The sequence below is a fragment of the Brassica napus genome, chromosome C8 (assembly GCF_020379485.1).
Source record: "Brassica napus cultivar Da-Ae chromosome C8, Da-Ae, whole genome shotgun sequence".
Classification (NCBI taxonomy): Eukaryota; Viridiplantae; Streptophyta; class Magnoliopsida; order Brassicales; family Brassicaceae; genus Brassica; species Brassica napus.
In genome coordinates, this window is record NC_063451.1 from 36,306,822 (window position 1) to 36,326,700 (window position 19,879).

The 19,879-nt window shown below is 36.4% G+C and overlaps 4 protein-coding genes and 1 pseudogene across 5 annotated transcripts; 2 read left to right on the forward strand and 3 right to left on the reverse strand.

Annotated features, from left to right (window-relative positions):
• The first annotated feature begins 5,464 nt into the window (after positions 1–5,464).
• On the forward strand, positions 5,465–9,214 carry LOC111208539 (cytochrome P450 71B5-like). Its single transcript, XM_022707639.2, has 2 exons — positions 5,465–7,546; positions 8,034–9,214. Exons 1-2 carry the CDS (start codon positions 6,656–6,658, stop codon positions 8,646–8,648), a joined length of 1,506 nt encoding a protein of 501 aa, XP_022563360.1. The 5' UTR covers positions 5,465–6,655; the 3' UTR covers positions 8,649–9,214.
• Positions 9,215–9,391: 177 nt separating this feature from the next.
• Positions 9,392–12,374, forward strand: LOC111198094 (cytochrome P450 71B8-like). Its single transcript, XM_022707653.2, has 2 exons — positions 9,392–10,950; positions 11,525–12,374. Exons 1-2 carry the CDS (start codon positions 10,066–10,068, stop codon positions 12,137–12,139), a joined length of 1,500 nt encoding a protein of 499 aa, XP_022563374.1. The 5' UTR covers positions 9,392–10,065; the 3' UTR covers positions 12,140–12,374.
• Positions 12,375–12,572: 198 nt separating this feature from the next.
• LOC111209108 lies at positions 12,573–14,421 on the reverse strand (annotated as a pseudogene).
• A 227-nt stretch (positions 14,422–14,648) lies between these two features.
• On the reverse strand, positions 14,649–17,785 carry LOC111208760. Its single transcript, XM_022708184.2, has 8 exons — positions 17,514–17,785; positions 17,135–17,353; positions 16,788–17,054; positions 16,310–16,347; positions 16,157–16,225; positions 15,837–15,990; positions 15,173–15,750; positions 14,649–15,031 (listed from the first exon to the last, which is right to left on the reverse strand). The coding sequence occupies exons 1-8, from the start codon at positions 17,638–17,640 to the stop codon at positions 14,858–14,860; spliced, it is 1,626 nt and encodes a 541-aa protein (XP_022563905.1). The 5' UTR covers positions 17,641–17,785; the 3' UTR covers positions 14,649–14,857.
• A 258-nt stretch (positions 17,786–18,043) lies between these two features.
• On the reverse strand, positions 18,044–19,783 carry LOC106380033 (nuclear transcription factor Y subunit B-10). 2 transcript variants are annotated; one of them, XM_048764597.1, is made up of 7 exons: positions 19,583–19,783; positions 19,271–19,515; positions 18,972–19,101; positions 18,853–18,858; positions 18,654–18,719; positions 18,491–18,547; positions 18,044–18,327 (listed from the first exon to the last, which is right to left on the reverse strand). In XM_048764597.1, exons 2-7 carry the CDS (start codon positions 19,513–19,515, stop codon positions 18,289–18,291), a joined length of 543 nt encoding a protein of 180 aa, XP_048620554.1. In that variant the 5' UTR covers positions 19,583–19,783; the 3' UTR covers positions 18,044–18,288. The 2 variants fall into 2 exon arrangements, with proteins under 2 accessions (XP_048620554.1, XP_048620555.1); XM_048764598.1 differs by having other exon boundaries at positions 18,426–18,547.
• Between the last annotated feature and the right edge of the window lie 96 nt (positions 19,784–19,879).

Below are 19,879 nucleotides of genomic sequence, written 5' to 3' on the forward strand. Positions count from 1 at the left end.
CGCAGCGCACTACATCTGAGGTGGATCCATGATCCACAACATCCACTATGAAGTATCGGAAAACGCCTCCGATGTGGTTTACAAGATCATTACTCTCTCTGTAGAAACCCATAAAAAATGGTCGAGTATGTTTGGGTGGTCGAGTCGCGGGCGATCAGATTGTTCTTGTTTGAACGATGAGTCAAGTATGCCACTAGACCATGGTTAGACAATGTGGTAGATTGATCCAAAGGACGTTCGAAGCATGCCACTTTTGGAAGCATGACAGGAAGACCCGAAGTTGGGCAAAAACCATAATTTCGGTATTATGGAATTTTTCGGGGAAGCCGGAAGCTCGGAAAATATTTTCTCTCAAGTTTAGAGATCAAGTGGAATTTATTAAAAATATTCAGAGCATCAGAAAGGGCGTAGAGAAATACTTGGGATTGATCACATGACGAAAATTCACCGGAAGGGTCGAAATCAGACGAATGGACCGAGAAGCACGAGGTAGCTTGTTGTGAGTGATCAGAACGTGGTGTCAACTGTCCAGCAGGCTGAATGTCTATAGAAGCTCGAGGTGTCGCCGTGCATGGAAGCAGTACATGCATCCTGACATGTAGAAGCACGAGGTGGATCGACCAAGCACGAGGTGTCGCCACACATGCAACCGAAGCATGCGGCCAGCCATGTGTGAGTTGCTGTGGCGCCTTGCATGAGTTCCAGTCATTCGGAAGGCCATCTGGACGTGGGTGTGTCGTCCTGCATGTGACTGAGACATGCAGCAAGCCATGTGGAGCACAAGGTGCCGCCGCACATGCGTCCGGAGCCATGCGAAGCGACACACGGGCTGCCACCAACCTGAAGCTGATTGGTTGCTATCTCCTATATATACCCCACGACCCCAGATCATTTCAACACATCCAGACCTGTCCAAACCAAGTTAAAAGCGTGAGAGAAAAGTGGAAAAAAGAAAGCAAGAGTTTCCGAGCTATTTCGAGAGTTTTAGAGAGTTTTCGAGGTCAGTTCTCTACTGATTTCGAGTCAGCGCCTAGGGAAGGTTCTGTCCAACTGAAGGTCCATCGAGTGAAGATCAGTCAAGTGAAGATTAGATCAGTTCAAGACCAGTCCAGACGTGGGTCTACTTGAGAAGGTCGGGAAAAGGGTTCAGATCGCAGAAGACGGATTTGGGGTCAAGGCCACGTTCAGCCAAAGAACTGTAAGTTATGATCAATTGATTGCTGACTTGTTTTCGTGCAAGTTCCCGTTACTTGGAAGTTGGATCATGGCAGGAGGCCGGGTCTAACTGAGTAACGGTTTGATTAGTTAATAGTTGAGGTTATGTTGATTGAGTTAATAGCATGCATAGTTATTGCTTGAGAATCGTAGTAGCATGCTAATAGTTAGGTTGATTGGTTAATTAGCAAATGCTGAATGCTTTTGTTAATTAATGCTTGCTTGCTCATTAATGGGCTGAGTGATTAAGGTTAGTCAGCTCTTGGTAAGGGAGTGACTAACCGGTTATGATATTGTTATTTAGTTTTATTGATTGTAGTACTTGTAGTCTTAGGCCATATAGGCCGGATTACTTGAGCTAGTGGTTAGTGTTGTAGAGTTAGAGAGTGGTGTCATACAGTATGTGCGTAACCCGCCCATGCTGGGCTTGTTTAGGGGTTGATTAGTGTTTCCTCGACCTCGTACCCAGCAGGTTCAAGGTAATCCCTTATTTGCTGGATCGAGAACACTCAGAGAGGCGGGGTCATGGCCTATGGCTGAGTGGTTACACGACGGGGTAGGGACCGGCAGTGACCCGAACGTACTGTGGGCCGCAATCGTCGTGTGAGAACCGGCAGTGGCCCGAATGTACTGGGGCTGTCACGCGGTGACCCGAACGTACTGTGGGCCGCGTTCGGTTCCTTCTTCTGGCCTTTGTGGTAGGGAGATTGGATATTGCCGAGGATAGAGGAGGAACACTAAGTCACATAGGGCCGTAGATATAGTATATAGGAATGTTGAACCCTAGTTTGAGTTGCTTTCGAGTGGTTAGCTAGTCATTAGAGGTTATGATTTTATATCGTTAATTATCTAGCTATTATTATCTGTTGGGTATTTCTGATATTGCTTATCTATTGAATTGGATTGATTTATTGTTAGGTGAACTTCTCGCTTTAGATTATTTGGGGTGGGATAGCGAGGGGTTGTATTGTTAGATGGGGAATGTAACTCGCTGAGTAACATTAGGTTATTCATCCAACTTCGTTGTTCTTTTTGCAGGTAGCTTTAGGTAAGGATGATTGGATGGCTTGGTGTTGGACGTTAGGACTCCCAGTGTAGATTTTCATGCCTTTTGTTAATGGTATTGTGGATTTGTGTTTAGTTGACTCGATTTGGCTTTAGGTCGGGACCGGTCTCGAATTATATCAATGTATGGATATTTCTTGAATCAATAAAAGTAATTGTCTTATATGCGCATCATGAGTACTTTGATATTGACTAATCCGGTCTAACACAACGTTAGGTCGTGGTACGGGTTGAAAAGCCTTAGGCCTTGATCTAACGGAAAACGCTAACTCTAGGTATGGGTTGCAAAGCCTTTGGCCTTGACTTAGCGGGACGAGATAGTGGATGAACTGGTCTAGGTCATGGAGTAAATTTTGTGACTCTAACGGAACCCGAAATCCGAAATCTGAACCGAATCCGAACCGAAAAACCCGATCCGTATCTGGTCCGAAATGTAAAAAATATCCGAATGGATCTTGTAAGGTGGTACAAAACATATCCGAAACCGAAGTGCTATTAACCGAACCCGAACGGGTAACCTGAAAAACCAAAAAAACCGAAAAATCCAAAAAGATATCCAAAGAAACCGATTCGAATGTCCAAAATAATATACAATATAATTATATGAAACATGAATATATACTTCAAATATTCAATTTCATATTTATTTTGATAAGTTATCTAACAATAAGTATTTAAAATTTAAATAACTACCTTAAATACTTAATTATATATAAATAAATATATATTTCTTATGTTTTACTTTTAAATTTTAGATTTTATTTCGGGTATATCCGAACCGATCTGATATAACCGAATCTGAATGATATATGATTACTTTATGGGTTCTATGATGTGATACAAAACCGATTTGAACCCGATGTGTTATATCCGAACTCGACTCGTACTTGCAAATTTACTAGAATAGGACCTAGGTGGTGTTATAAAAGAGAACCGAAATAAGAAAAAACTGACCCGAACGCCAACGGGTACCCGAACGCCCATGCTTAGTTGTAATTGTTTATAATTTCTTTCAGTGCCACTTGATTTTTTTTTCCAGTCCAAATACGATAAATGTTTAATTTCAAATCCAAGTTTCCTGTTTTGATTATTACTATAGAAAATGTTTTGATTATCAATATGAATATTGAAGGTTTCTTTTTATATTATTAATTTAAAATTATATCTAATTTAATACTTTTAATAAAAAGAACAGTAGAATTAAAAATGGTTAAATATATATATATATATTAGTCTGCACAAAGTATGGGACATCAACTAGTTAGAATGTTAATTTGGTTTACGTGCCAGTATAAGAATCAATTGAATAATTTGTAGTTCCAAAAATTCAATTGCTAAGAAATGTTATATTAATCCGAAATATAAGAAGCGTAAAAAAAAAAAAAACATAGTTTAGTGGTCTGTGACACGTTTGTTGTGTCTACTAGTAACTGGATCGATCCCTTGGGATTGCAGCTTTTTTTTATCAAAAAAAAAATAAGAAGCGTATATTTTTTCCTTAAATAAAAGTTACGATGTTACCTAATATGATTAACGTATATATGACAATTAATGATTATGAATAATAAATATTTGGTAACAATTTTTGTATTCTGCCTCATTAATCACAATAACCATATGATAAAAAAAAATTAGAATTTTTGTTATATGTTATATTTTGAGTTTTTAAAACGAATTTAAATTACAAAAAATGTTAAAAGTCTCTTTGAAAATTTTGTGATTAATGGCTTAATTTTTATTTGTTATAAAAAGATACAATGATCATAAAATGGTATTAATATGAATTTTTATTTAACATATATTCATATTATATATATATATATATTCAATATTTTTAAATTAAACTGTACCATTTAAAATATATATAAATATGTTAATTTGCATTGAAAGAGTATTGAGACCTTAATATTTTAATTTTAAAATTTGCATCAAAAAATATCACATTGAAAATTTTGGGTTTAATGGTTTAAATTTTTGTTACATCAAATATGCAAATGTTAATAAAACCATGTGAGTAGAAAGTCTCAATGATAAATATTTATATTCAAATATTTTATATTTATGTCAATATCATTGAAATATAATTATATACCATATAAAATAAATAAAATGGTTATTTTGATTTATTTACCGTAAATATATTGTAAATAAATAAGAGGTATTGTGTTGATATGTGTGATTACTCTAATCTCATATATCCTAATTGAGAAACAATTTTGCATGCGTAAGATTTTATTAACTAATATTGTTCGAAAATCTTATAAGAGATCGATACAACTAAGATTTATTTAGAAGAATTATTGAAATCACCTAACGAGAACATGAAATGCACAACAAATTTGATTTCCTAACCCTAAACCCATTTCTATTCGTCACAACACCAAGAGAGAATATTTGGAAGTGTCGATTGACAATCTGAAATTATAACTTTTTTAAGTTCAACCCATTGTTTTCCTTAAATGGGTCTAAAACAGTTTTTAGTGATTAACTGAATGAGCCACATACGTAGTAAAATGTGTTTTGATTTAAAATTATTGCATACCCAAAATCAATATGAACCATACATCATCATTTTCGTTTAAAATTTTGTCACAACAAAAATATAGGGTTGGACAAAAAAATCCGAATAAAAAAAAACGAACCAAAAATGATCCAAAAAATAGTATTGAACTTTAACCAAAATTGGTTAGATATCCGAATGGGTTCAAAATTTTGGTATCTAGAGAACCAAACCGAAGCCGATCCGTATCAAAATATTTTGGGTATTCGAATATATCCAAACCAGATTTATATACTTAAATATATTAATTAGTTTTAAATTTAATATCAAAAAGAATATGCAAAATATATAAGATGTTTTTAAGTTGTCCAAAATACTTGAAAATATATACAAATAATTATAAGTACATGTTTAAAATAGTTAAACAATACTTAAAATACCTAAAATACTTAAAATATCTATTGATTTCCTATCCAAATATTTAAGCTCAACCAATTTTTATGTTAAGTTTAAGTATTTTGGCATACATTATTCAAATATATATGTTATGTATTATTTTTATTTTTAGATTTTGAAAATTTTAAAGTATATATGTACTTTAATTTTTGAAATAAAATTAAATAGGCTATCCGAACCCAAACCCAAACCAGACCCGCAAAGATCCGAACTGAACCAGCCCCACAAGGAACCGAACCGAACTGAACCAAATGGTACTCGAATGTCCACCTCTAATCAAATGTAAAAATGATTATTAATAACAAAATGCATATTGTTTATAATATTTAAGTACAATATATTTTTAAAAAAATTCAGGGCGCGCGTTATCATCGAGTGGATACATTATTAGATAAAGATTTGTACAAAAGGGGGATATTTGTCCTCTTGTATTTTTCTTCTTCTCAGTAATATGCATTCTGTCAAAATAGTAATGTAATATACACAACCATAACACTAGCAGAGAATCTTTATTGTACATATCTTTCATACAATTATGTTTTTATATTTGTAGCATGTTCCGATTTTAGCCAGTCAGCCATAATAATTGACGATGCACTTTTTGGTCTAGGAGGTTTTGAAGATTTACTTGTAAGAATTCTCTAAAAAAAAAATACATAGAACTATTTTGTGTTTACCAAACATAGGCCTGCGACATTTAATCGGAACCGAAAATTCGAACTGGATCTGACCCAAAATGGACCGGTTTGATTTCGGTCATAAACTATTTATCCAATAGGTATTAATGTTGATTATTCATAGATATCGGTTTGGTTTCGGCTTTTACTTGAAACCGATTGAGAACTCGTGATGGTTCCGGCGTTTACTCCAGCCAAGAACACATCCTACTCCAATGATATAAAAATCATTTCATTGTTTTGTATTTTTAATATGATGAATACCCGAAGTCTTATTCGGAACCGACATGAATACCCGAAGTCCCAGCCTTAACCAAACATATGTGTTGCAAGAGAGGTTACTTGATTGAAAACACCTTTTCACTTAAAAGTATAACAGAGTGAAACCTTCTTGTTAACAACGTTATGTCAATTTAAGTGGGTTTTTACTCAAAGTAACATTTCAATAAAAATTGAAATATACTACATTTGGACTAACACAATTTTTAATACCTTTAAATAAGCATTCAGAACATGAAATATACCTATTACAAGATAGGATACACTTAAAACAAACTTCAATATAATAAACAGTTTATTGTTGACATAAAAAGAGGAAAAATAATTTACTTTAGAAACTTTGAATTAGTCAAAAATCCAATCACATGAATTGCCTCTGTGGCTCTATATATTGTCTTTGAGAACTCATTAGTTACTCCTCACTTCAAACACAAACCAGAAGAAAGTTAGCCACCAATAAAAAATGTCTATCTTCCTTTGTTTCCTCTTATTCTTCCCTCTCTCTTTACTCTTCTTTAACAAGCTTTCATCATCCAAAGGGAAGCTGCCTCCAGGACCGAAGGGTCTTCCAATCATCGGAAACTTGCACCAACTTGGAAGATTTCTTCACAAATCTCTTCATAAAATCTCCCAGGAACATGGACCGGTTATGTCTCTCCGGTTTGGGGTAGTCCCTGTGGTCGTTGTCTCTTCCAAAGAAGGAGCTGAGGAAGTGCTCAAGACTCATGATCTCGAGACTTGTAGCCGACCTAAAACAGTAGGCACCGGGTTGTTTACTTACAACTTTAAAGACATTGGTTTCGCTCCTTTTGGTGAGACATGGAGAGAGATGAGGAAAATCGCGGTGCTCGAGCTTTTTAGCCAGAAGAAACTCAAGTCATTCAGATATATTAGAGAGGAAGAGAGTGAAATGTTGGTCAAGAAAGTATCAAAAGCTGTTGATGAGACACAAAACTCATCATCGGTTAACTTGAGGAAAGTAATATTCTCCTTCACGGCCAGCATCATTTGTAGACTTGCTTTTGGGCAAAACTTCCACGAGTGTGAGTTCGTGGACATGGAGAGAGTGGAAGAGTTGGTGCTAGAGTCTGAGACCAGCCTCGGCTCCTTGGCTTTCGCTGACTTCTTCCCTGCGGGATGGATCATAGACCGGCTCTCTGGGCAGCATTCTAAGGTGAAGAAAGCATTTGCCAAACTCACCAACTTCTTTCAGTATGTGATCGATGATCACTTGAAGAATGGACAGCCCCAAGATCACTCGGACATCATCAGCGTCATGTTGGATATGATCAGTAAACCCACTAAAGGCGATTCTTTCAAAGTCACTGATGACCATCTCAAAGGAGTCATGTCGGTGAGTACTAATAATTTTTAAGTATGAACGTTTTATTTTGAGGTTAGGGTTCTCATACTTAAATTTCAATCATGGTTGACTTGGACATACATATGAATGGAAAAATAACTATTTAGAAAAATATTACTAAATTATTGATTTTTGTAATAAAATTATAGCTTGGAAGGCACGTAACTTAATATATGAACAATTATCTTGTTTCTGATAATAGGTCAAGGACCGGATCTGACACTGTCTCTTGAAACATTTGTTTTGGTTCTCAAATATTTTAGAAGTTATATACATTCAGATTTTTTTCCAAATTATGAAAATATTTTATCATTTAAGATTTTAGTAAATGTTTATGGTTTCAAAATATAAGATCCGCCGGCTTTGAATATGTCTAGAATTTTTTTTGACTTGGTTCACATTTATGCTCCCTAATTAAATTTTGATATCCTATTAAAAATACAAAACCATTGAAATGATTTGTATATCATTGGAGTAGGATGTATTTTTGGCTGGAGTCAACGCTGGAGCCATCACGATGATATGGGCGATGACAGAACTAAGCAGACATCCTAGAGTGATGAAGAAACTACAAGAAGAGATTAGAACAACACTCGGACCTAACAAAGAGAAAATCACAGAAGAAGATCTAGAGAAAGCTGAGTACCTGAAGCTAGTGATCGAGGAAACATTCAGGTTACACCCACCTGCTCCTCTCTTGCTGCCAAGACTAACAATGTCCGACGTCAAGATTCAAGGCTACAACATTCCCAAGAACACAATGATCCAAATCAACACTTACGCGATAGGACGTGATCCCAAATACTGGACCAAACCCGATGAGTTCATCCCCGAGAGGTTTGTCGATAACCCTATCGAATATAAAGGTAAGCATTTTGAGTTATTGCCGTTTGGAGCCGGACGTAGGATCTGTCCTGGGATGGGCACAGGGATCACAATCGTTGAGCTTGGCCTTCTTAACCTTCTTTACTTCTTTGACTGGAGTTTTCCCGAGGGAATGACCATTAAAGATATTGATATGGAAGAAGATGGAGCTTTCGTCATCGCCAAGAAAGTTCCTTTAGAGCTCGTTCCAATTCGTCATCGCTGGTGAAGAGAATGTTATCATTTTAATAAGATACATATTTTTACATATTTGTCTAAATACTATTGGTGTGGCTTTGTTTTATCTAAAATTGTTTTAAGCTTATCATTATCATGTCTTGTGATCGGTATTTTACCAATAATGTTTTAATAATGTCTACAATTAATACATATGTTAATCTAAAGTTTTATCCTTCATTTTCTGTTATTGAGATGGTCTTTTGAATGTGTTATGCTGATATAGGCATCGTTGACAAACAAAAAAGAAGTTGACACGACATTAAAGTAATTGCTTCCGCAAGATTTAAGAAGAAAAAAGGCTTACTAAAGTATAACTTAGTCACACAACTCACAACGAATTTATAAAAAAATGGTTTTCAAAAGTATGAAGTCTTCTTTTAGTTACTTGTAAAATACACTACCAAATACCAAAACTGTGGAGTCAAAACTTCTATAATGTTCTTCAAAGATTGAACCGAAGTATTAATTATGGTACTTGGACCCAAAATGTTTTAATACATAAATACTCACTCCATTTCAAATCAGATATCGTTTGAGTTTTTCCACACAAATTTAAAATAATAAAATATTCAGTTATTTTCTTATTTAATTATATATTAGAATTCTATATTATTTATTATTTTATAAAATTTAATCGTAGATAAAACAGATAAATTAATACAAAACTGCATTAAAACCGTAAAAAAAAAATACTTTACAATAATACCTAATTTAAAATGGAAGGATCGGAATAGTAAATTTTTAAAATTATATCTGTTTTTTGTTAATTTACAAAAAACGAAGAATTTAAAGAATAATGCTTTACACACAATTAAATCACTAAAATGGGAAAATAGTTATTTGTATTCTGCTATTTTAAGAACTTGGAGAGATATTCTTAAACTGAAACTTCGTAAATAATATTTTAAAAAGGCTTTACGTGATTTGGTAGAAGGAACAAAATAAAACTAGTAAGAATATGGATAATTAAAGCTAATAAGTTTGAAGGGGTTTTCTAGTGGTTTCAATTATACTTTAGAAACTTTAGTTGCACCAAAAAAAAAAAAGAATTAGAAATTTGATGATCTACAACATGTTTTTTGGTGGTTACACACATATCGATCAGTTCCGACTTCCGCAATAATGTTTTCTTTTTCTATCGCAACGTTATGTTGTTTGTTTGGTCAAAGAGAGGTCTTTATAACTAAACTGTGTTTTACGGGACTTATACTTCTCCATCCATACATCAACAAGATATGCCTCCAGAGAGTTGTTTAAATCAAAAGTTTCTAACATAATTGAAAAAAACTTTGGTTTTGTGGAAAAACCTAACCACATGTATTGGTTTAAATATTTGCCTATTTGAGAACAAATTGCTCTCCACTCCAAAAACAGAGAACAAGAGAGATAAAAACATAAACAAGAAAATGAGTTTCTTATTACTAAGTTTCCTCTTCCTTCTCTCTTTGTTCTTCTTTCAAAAGTTTTCACCTTCAAAAAGGAATCTTCCTCCGGGACCTATAGGGCTTCCCATCGTAGGAAACTTGCACCAGCTTGGAAAATTGCTTTACAAATCTCTTCACAATCTCTCCTTAAAACATGGACCCGTGATGCTTCTCCGTTTCGGTGTCGTCCCTGTGGTCGTGTTATCCTCCAAGGAAGCAGCTAAAGAAGTCCTCAAGACTCATGATCTAGAGACTTGTAGCCGACCTAAGTTGGCCGGTTTGAAGTTGTTTAGTTACAACTTCAAAGACATTGGGTTCACTCAGTATGGTGAGGAATGGCGAGAGATTAAAAAGCTTGTTGGACTCGAGCTATTTAGTCCCAAAAATCAAAAGGTTTTGAAGTATCTCAAAGAGGAAGAGAGTGACTTGCTGGTCAAGAAATTATCAAACTCTGCTCAAACAGAAACCCTGGTTGATTTGAAGAAAGCTCTATTCTCCTTCACGGCCGGGATCATATTTAGACTCGCCTTTGGACATAACTTCCATGAGTGCGAGTTCATAGATATGGAGGAAGTAGAAGAGATGGTGATGGAATTAGAGAGCAACGCAGGCGCTTTGGCATTCACTGACTTCTTCCCCACGGGTCTTGGATGGCTTCTAGACCGGATTTCTGGTCAGCATTCAAGGATGAACAAAGGCTTTTCCAAACTTACTAGTCTCTTCCAACATGTGATCGATGATCATTTAAAGGTTTCACAACCTGAGGAAGACTCAGACCTCGTCAGTGCCATGTTGAATATGGTTAATAAACCCACCAAAACTGGTTCTTTAAAGATCACTTCCGATCATCTCAGAGGAGTCATGTCAGTGAGTGTGCACAAACTTTTTAGTACCAATATAATAACTTGAATCGCAAGATACACATCTTATTTTTCAATATAATAATTTGAATCGCAAGATACACATCTTATTATCTTATTGTTCAATTTATTTTTGTTTCTATTTAAAAATAAACTAGATTCTATCTCCGTTTGAATGCACATCATTATTTTATAATTATATAGGGAATATATTAAATATTAGAAGATACTTATTATTTTGCTTTTAAAATTTTAAAATTAATTACTTGATTATTTTCATTTTATAAAATTAATATTTAATAGCTAATTAACTTATAATTAATTTTAAAATTGTATAATAACTTATTTAATTATTTTGAAATAGATAAATAAAATAAACATAAAATTTTATCACAGTTAATATATATATTTAATATATATTCATTATTGATTTAAAAAATTGATCTGACAATATTATCCTTAATGAATCTAAAATTTTCAATAGAAAAAATCATAAAATAACACAAGTGAAAGTAAGTTTCAAAAAATATTTTATTTTAATAAAATAGAAATGTAAATTATTCTGTTATTAATTAATTCAGGATGTATTTTTGGCGGGAGTGAACGCGGGAGTAATCACTATGATATGGACAATGACAGAGCTAATCAGACATCCGAGAGTGATGAAGAAACTCCAAGAAGAGATACGAACAACACTAGGATCCAGCAAAGAAAGAATCACAGAAGAAGATCTAGAGAAAGTTGAGTACATGAAGCTGGTGATCAAAGAATCATTCAGATTACATCCACCTGCTCCTCTCTTGCTCCCGAGACAAACAATGTCCGAGATAGAGATTCAAGGCTACACCATTCCCAAGAACAGCATGATCAAGATCAACACTTACACCATAGGACGTGATCCCAAATGCTGGACTGAAGCTGAAGAATTTATTCCTGAGAGGTTTTCAGATACAAGTATCAACTTCAAAGGTCAGCATTTCGAGCTGTTGCCGTTTGGAGCTGGACGTAGGAGCTGTCCTGGTATGGCCTTGGGAATGGCTAATCTTGAGTTTGGCCTTCTTAACCTTCTTTATTTCTTTGATTGGAGTTTGCCCAATGGGATGGCTATTGAAGACATTGACATGGACGAAGCTGGAGATTTAAACATCGCCAAGAAAGTCCCTCTTGAGCTCGTACCAACTCTTCATCGCTGGTGAAAAAATGCAATGCTACTATATACAATATAGGATCAATATTTTTGTTTGAATGTTTTATAATAAAGGTTTGGTAGTATTCATTTTTCATTTGCTTTCGTTTTACTGGCTGGTTTGTATTGTGAATCAAAATATATGTATTTATGCTCATAATGTTTGTATCTTCAGTCAGTCTTATGTTAATCAAGTACTCCTCAGCTTGCGACATTGGAATGTTGTAGAAATTATTTAGTGATGTTTGTATTTCATCCAACACTGGAATGTTCTAGTGTAACTAATGATGACTTTGAGATATGTTTTCAAGTCTCCAATGAACATAGCTACACACAGGAAGTGAGTTACATGTTTAGTGTGTAAGAGATGTAAACTACATTTTTTGCTTCATTGTCTTAGTATTATATCAAGCTTTGTTGGGTTTTTTTCACCTCTGGAAACATATCTTAAAATCCATAAATGCATTACACACTAAGCATTCAAAATACTATAAGAAACATACTTAAAAAATCACAAATGCATTACATAATAAACATTCAAAATACTATAAGAAACATACTTAAAAATTCACAAATGCATTACATGATAAGGATGCAAGATACAACAGGAAAGATAGTTAAAAGAAAGCCACAAAGGCATTACATAATAACCATTCAAAATACAAACGAAACATCAATAAGTTCATAACAGTCATGTTTGTTTGTTTCAAGACTGTTATGAGCTTATTGATGTTTCTGTTGTATTTTGAATGCTTATTATGTAATGCCTCTGTGGCTTTTTTTTTAAGTATGTCTCATGTTGCATCTTGATAATGATGGTGATGGTGATGAACTGATGATAAGAGACTCAACCACGTGTGACTGTGATTTTGATTGAGTGAACCTTCTTCCGGACATGAAGCATCTCACAGATAACTGTATCTCCCTCTCTAAGCCTGTTCCTCCTACAAATTCTGTTCCATCCTTTGAAGAAAACCCTATCATCAGACCATTTCCCTCTTCCCCCTTTCATGACCCCTTCTGCATCAATGTACTTGATGCTATCTCCAAACGTAAGCGCATGTTCTCTAACCACATTTGCTGGAATAAACTGTACAGAACAAGACCAACAAAACATGAGTAAGCCATAAGGTTAAGACAGTAACCGAATCTAATGTCATTTCTCTACCAGCTCATATGTCCTCTGCTTGAGGTTGGTAGTAAAGCATGGATTTCAGAGTGACCTCCATGCTCGAAACCCCTGCAACAACTGAGACAAAGACATGATTTAGCATTGGTTTGTGTATTAATTAGTAATTACTAAGAATTAACATTCTCACCTGCTTCATATGATACTGTCTGGTTGCTGTCAACAGGATAGATACTCTGGCTGACTTCTTCAACTTCACCATCAGCTTCCACTGAAGAATCTTCTTCTTCTTCATCATCAGAATCAGAAAGCTCCACTGTCTCCACAACTGCTCTTGTCTCTTTACAACGACTATGACCGAAGACACTCACTTCAAACGTGGGGTGACCATCATAGACAAAGGTCAAGAACACACCGTCCTTGAGTTCATGGTCCTCTGCAAATTTGGACCATCCAGATGTGAAATAAGCACAGTCACGTATTGCGGTGAAGCTCACAGTCCAAACTCCACCTCCAGTGCCTTGGAGCTTAGCTTTCCGTGGAAGTGGATCTTCTAGATGCTCATTAAAGGACATTGGGATGGCCTGATAAATCAAAGTGTGAACCATCAGAAACTTGTTTGTAACTAAAAATCAAGATTTTAACAAAGAAACAAATCAAGAATCTTTCTATCACTTTCACTTGTTCTCTATCTTACTACTTGATGCAAGAAACATGATGACGACAAAACCCACTAAAGAGTCTTTTCCCTTTAAGCCATAACTCTCTAGCTAATACTAGAGCTACCTAAAAAGTCTAAAACTTTTACTTGTTACAGTGGTGAAAGAAGGAAATATGAGAGAGAAGAAGATATGTACCATTGATTCAGAGGCTGTTTCTGAGAGGAAAACCTTGAAGAAACGAGAAAGGGCAACATCATCTTCATTTTCAGCCATGGAGGACGTTGGAAGAGAGAGACTATCGAAAATGGGTATAATATTTCCAGAGAGAAGAGAGAGAGAGATATGAGAGACTATGAAGGAGAGAACTTATTATAAACCAAAGGAGTCAAATGAGTCAAAAGCTTTGAAAACAAAAACAGAGTTGTACACATCATGTTGAATATAAAGTTCATTAGTTGTAGTCTACTTTGAGACTGGTGCAATGCTACTTTCCTTTTGAATTGTACTAATACATGATGAATATATCGTCTTGTCGGATCACTCTGTGTACCACCAATACACTTTATCACATTGACACAGACATCTATGCATGGCTGAGGATGAATTTATTTGGAGACTTCAAACTTTTAATCCATGTGTCATTAAGCAAAAAAAAAACAAGATTTTCTGATTTTCTCTTGGCGATTAATATGAGATACTGAGTTAAGACCATGTACTGTGTAATGCACTTGTAGTAACAATATCTTATAAACTAGTTAAATTTAAGTTCTCTAACGCACAACTGATAATATTACTGTTTTTACTTAAGGGATGGGTTACATTACATAAGAATCTAACATTCAAGGGGTAAGTTCTATTAAAAGAAAATAAGAGAAACAACTCCATTATATAAAAGAACTATTGAATCCTTTAAGGCATCATCATCATCTTGATTCCATCACCCCTCAAGTTGATCCTCTGCATCGTTCTTGGAATACAATTTGTTTTGCAGTTTCGGAGACGATGCAGGGACAAGCCTTGAAGCTGCTGCCTTAGTTTTCAAGTTCGACGACTCTTGTGCCGGTGACTTCCCAACCTTCTTACCAGCAGATGAAGATGATCCCTGTCTTCCCTGTTTACCAAGGAGAGGTAGAGAGAGAAGACATCAGCTACATACTCATATTCCAGATAGAAATAGATCAGACAATACTTAAAGAGCTGGTACCAATCACTAGGAGCACCAAAAGTTGCAAATTTGGTTTTGGGAACTTACTCCATCAAAGAAGCCGATTTTTGGTGTTGGCACACGGAGACCTGATTGTTTCATAGAACCTGGAGGAGCCAAACCACCATTGATGGCTGAAACTCGTTTCGTGCCTTCCTTAGCATCAGCTTGAACAACAGATGCATCTTTAGAGTTCTTGAGAGACTTCACAGTATCATTTGCACCAGAGACGGCTTTCTGGATACTTTTAGCCGTTTGGCTAGTTGCAGAAGCTCGTGATGACTCTGATGAACAGTCGCTGATAGAGCCAGCGGAGGAAAGGTTGGACTTGGTTGTCTTCTTGGTTGGCTGGGGTGGTGGGATTCTTGGCTGCCCCATAATACCTCTAGATGTAGATTTATTTGCTATTCTGGAACTTGAATCATTCTTCTTCTTTATCTGATTCAGAGAAGATTTGTGAGAAGCGCTGGATGAAGCAGCACTGGCACAGCTCTCTAGCGAAGAACAGGAAGATGTCAATTCATTCTTTGAGGCAGCTGAAGAACGCAAAGTTGACTTAACCACAGAAGGTTTTGGGAATGTGGGTCTTCGTGAAATGGGTATTCTAGGAACCGAAGGCTCTTTACCTGCATATACTTCAAAGTCATCAAACATGGACGAAACAGACACAAGTAATACAACACTTTAAGATAACAAGAGTTCTGAGACTAACCCGCAGGTAATTTGGAATCTTTTTCGAGTTTAGTTTTGCTAACATCTAGGGATGCCCTGAACGTTGGTGTAGTTGACAAGAGCCTGACTTTGCCGACTCTGTTGGGTGTAGGCTTGGAAACGGATGTATTGAGACCTCTTGTAGCAGAAACAGGCTGTATAATTGTACAACAGGACAAGTTATGACAAGCTCCTAATTGATAAATCTAACAGAGACAGTTGTCACAGTTCGAGTTCATTAACCAACAGAAGAAACCAATATTATAAATCCTGCAGACTGTAGTTAATATGCAACTGAGAAAGTGAATGAAGATGATATACCTGTTTTGTTGCCTTCCCTGATCCGTTTGCTCTAATACTCAGCTTTTTAGAACTGGCTTTTGGTTTCATCTAAGAAGCAAATAAATCAAAGAAAGGCTTAGGAGAGGAGGAAGGTCAAGAAAAGTTAGTAGGCGCAGTTGTTAGCAGATTTACCTTCTCCTGAGAGGCAATGACCTCCACTGTACTTGAAGCTGGAATTTCAAACATGGTATGCAAAAGATGGTTAACTTGGAAACAAAACTTTACATAAATTAACATAAGTGTAAACACCTTGAAAAAGTAACATCCAATGACACAAATTAAAACACTGTAGCAATAAACTCTTCACAAAGTAGATGGAAAACTTGAAATCTAAAGGTAGCTCACATTAGATACTAGCTCTCCGAGAAGCCATAAAGAGAGACGTGGAGAAACTGTTATCATAATTGTTAAGGCCTTAATGTGGAGAGAGCACAAACACAAAACTAAAAGGTAGACCTAGTGCTATGTAGAAAGCCACTAGAAAAAAATAAAGCTCGAGCTAAACCATAGAAACTGATTATACTCAAAGATGCATGCTAATGTTTGGTAAGGCCATATATCCCCTTAAACAGGCAATGCTAGATCCTTTAACACTAAAAAAAAGACTTACTTGGGCTGGTTGCTACTTCGATTGCTCCCAGTTCATTATCTTTTCCAGGTATAGGAGCATCAGAAGCTTTAGCAGACCTTTGAATAGACGCTCTTACATCTTCAAACAAAACAAACTCCTGACTGTTTTCCACAGGGCAGTCACTTTGAAATGTAGAAATGGATTCCGTAGATCTATTAACATCCTCCTGAATAGTCGGCAAACCATTCCTCTCACTCTTATGATTGCTTTCCATCATACTGGATATTTCTTCAGGTTCCAAAACACCTGATTTAGACAATACGCCAATTATCAAATTTCACTTAAAAGTGAAAACGAAAAGGTAGCTGGTTCGAAATTCAATTAACCTTGGCTAGTGAAGAAGGCATTGTCCCAGGCAAGACTTTTGCGCAAGTTATACTTCCCACTCTTGGTGACCTTCTGAGGCTCAGGCGAGTCACGAGGTTGAAGCACGTCTTCCTTCTCTTCTACTGAAGATACCAGTATCTCTTCATCACAGGACTCTGTCTCCCTCAAGAAAGTTCGATCCTTTCCATCGTTCAAACACTTTTCATCCTCATCTGCCTCTGAATGTTAGCATTAAATAAGAGGGTTAACCACAAAGACCAAAACTTTACCAAGCACTAATCAAGCGAAAGTCAATAACCCTCTACAGTGAAAGCAGATTCGGAGAGTTTAACAAAACCCAGAACCCATCTAAAACCTAAAATTAAAACGCTAATTTACCGGAAAACTCGTAGGTGGTGGGGTTGGGAAAGGAGGAGAAGAGGAGGCTATCGTCCTCAGCAGCGACATCAATCAGACCAAGGCCCTCGACCTCGCCCTCGCTTTTCTTGTTCTCGTTGTCTTCCATGAGCAGAGAGTTAAAGAAGACAAATCGAGATGCTCCCCAGTGATCTGAGAGAGAAGAAGAAGAATAAGAGATTTGAATGAACAAGTGATTCCTTTTCTTCCCACCTATCCCGAGATCGAGGGTTTTTGAGTTAGTGAGCGCGGTTGGTTGTTCCCTAATCCTTATGGTTTGGATCGGTTCGGTTTTATCCGGTTAAGGTACTTTAGCAAACGTCTACTCAATACGATTTCTCGGATCCTTCTAATTCTTTAACCAAGATTTATAAGCCTCGACCAATTCCATCTTCACTATATACAGTATATCCCTTCCATTCCCCGTAGACTGACTTCACCACACTACTGAAGTCAAGCAAGTGTAGAACAAATAATCGTCTTTTTGTGAAACAAAGCAAAGCAATTGCGGATAAATAAATAAGGCCTCTTAAGACCAAAAGTTAAGAAACTAAAAACGATCAAATGTTAGAAAACAAAAGTTGCTTCTCAATTCTCATATTTTGAGCAAACCACACTCTCTTCTCAAACTAAAACACAATCATATACAAGAGATACCACAGTTCAAATATATGAACAGTGGATCGCTCAGATTCTCAGAAACAAGAACATGAATAGATGAATCTCTCCGTTGATTGTGATGAATATTGTTCTACTACTACTCTGCGTTCGGCATTTGAACCATCATATGCGAACCCTACAGTCACCAAAAAAAGAAAACAGTTTAATCAGTTTTTCTTTTGCTTATTTACGGTCGTTTAAGCTCTGGATACAAAGTCCGAACAAATTTTATACCATTTAACTGTTCTAATTCTTGTGTGTACTCTTATTTCTCCTCTATGCTAAGAGAAAGCACTTACTTGAGAGTTTCCATAAGGACCTTGTGAGAAAGAGCCTTGCTGGCCCTGCTGCAGAAACTGTTCAGAAAGGTAAAGATGGGGAAAATTTTAAATTAGCCCACGCGAAACATAAGCGCAATGCAAAAAAAGAAGAAGAAAAAACAATGTCAACTGGAGAGATTACTTGGCCTGGTTGACCATCTCTCTTAGCACTTGATTCCCCGCCTTTTCCTGATCCCTTGTTGTCACCCTATCAAAATGGCAGAAACAATCCTAATGAGACACAATCATACAACAATATGCCCCAGCCACAGATATAACCGGACCCTCGGATTATGAAAAATAAAAGAAGAGCGGTAAGTGATAAAATGAGAACCACTGACCTCCATCTGCAAGAGTCCAATCCATATAGCATAGAAAGAAAGAAAGAAAAACATAGAGTTAGTGAGTTATCGTTGGTTCAACATAACTAGGAAACTGAATAAGCTGAAGTGGAACATACCTCTCTGTATCTCGTCAGGTAAAACTTGAGAGGTTCAACGTACTCTTCAAATCCTAAAGTGGTCATAGCCCAAAGCAAATCATCTCCGTTGATAGTCTTCCTCTTCTCTCTTTGGCACTTATCACTCGCTCTGCTCGTCAAAATATACACAACCTCATGACATAGTGAACTCATAAGAACGAAAGGAACAAAATTTAAGGAATATAAAACAGCATATTCCATCAATCTCCCAACAAAATCAGATATTGACTCAAAACCCTAAATCCCAATTCAAAGAAGGGAAGAAAAAAAGACATTACTCGCTGGTGACGAAGCTGATGAACTCAGAGACGCATTCCTGCATAGTCTCTTTAGCATCTTTAGCAATCTTGCCGTTTGCAGGCAAACCCCTCTTCATGATTCGGCTTATGTTAGCGATCGGGAGAAACCTATCCTGCTCACGAACATTCATCGACCTCGGGCTCTGATCTCCGCCGCTCTCGTGGCTTCCACCGCCTCCTACTCCGGGACTCATCCCCGACGACTTTGCCTGTGAATCCGCCATCTAACAACGAAGAGCGTTAAAACAACATTCATTCGGGAACTGAGTGAGAGAGAATCGAAGAACGAACCTGAGAGCGAGAGCGAGCGCGAGGGTGGTGATGATGATTTGAAAAAGGCGGGAGAGAGTGAGGGGGTGATCGGAGGAGAAAGAGAAGATTGATCGGACGCTGGAGAAGACGAGAGGCGAGAAGCTCTGCGATTGCGAGATTAGGGATTTAGACTTTTTTATCACCGTCCATTTATTATTATTATTATATAATAATAGAGACAGTAGTATATACTCTTTTTTAGGTTCTTTATAAAGTGAACCTCTCTTTTGAATTTTACCCCCTGACATCTCTCACCCACCTTGTTTCTACTTTCCA

Coding starts and splice junctions, on each gene's coding strand:
- LOC111208760 (XM_022708184.2), bottom strand. CDS start 17,640: ATGGAAGACAACGAGAACAAGAAAAGCGAGGGCGAGGTCGAGGGCCTT. Junction 17,055..17,134: donor TGCCTTCTTCACTAGCCAAG/GTTAATTGAATT, acceptor TGTCTAAATCAG/GTGTTTTGGAACCTGAAGAA. Junction 16,226..16,309: donor TCATTGCCTCTCAGGAGAAG/GTAAATCTGCTA, acceptor TTTGCTTCTTAG/ATGAAACCAAAAGCCAGTTC.
- LOC111198094 (XM_022707653.2), top strand. CDS start 10,066: ATGAGTTTCTTATTACTAAGTTTCCTCTTCCTTCTCTCTTTGTTCTTC. Junction 10,951..11,524: donor ATCTCAGAGGAGTCATGTCA/GTGAGTGTGCAC, acceptor TAATTAATTCAG/GATGTATTTTTGGCGGGAGT.
- LOC111208539 (XM_022707639.2), top strand. CDS start 6,656: ATGTCTATCTTCCTTTGTTTCCTCTTATTCTTCCCTCTCTCTTTACTC. Junction 7,547..8,033: donor ATCTCAAAGGAGTCATGTCG/GTGAGTACTAAT, acceptor TCATTGGAGTAG/GATGTATTTTTGGCTGGAGT.
- LOC106380033 (XM_048764597.1), bottom strand. CDS start 19,515: ATGGCGGATTCACAGGCAAAGTCGTCGGGGATGAGTCCCGGAGTAGGA. Junction 19,102..19,270: donor ATCAGCTTCGTCACCAGCGA/GTAATGTCTTTT, acceptor TTTGACGAGCAG/AGCGAGTGATAAGTGCCAAA. Junction 18,328..18,490: donor GTCCTTATGGAAACTCTCAA/GTAAGTGCTTTC, acceptor TGGTGACTGTAG/GGTTCGCATATGATGGTTCA.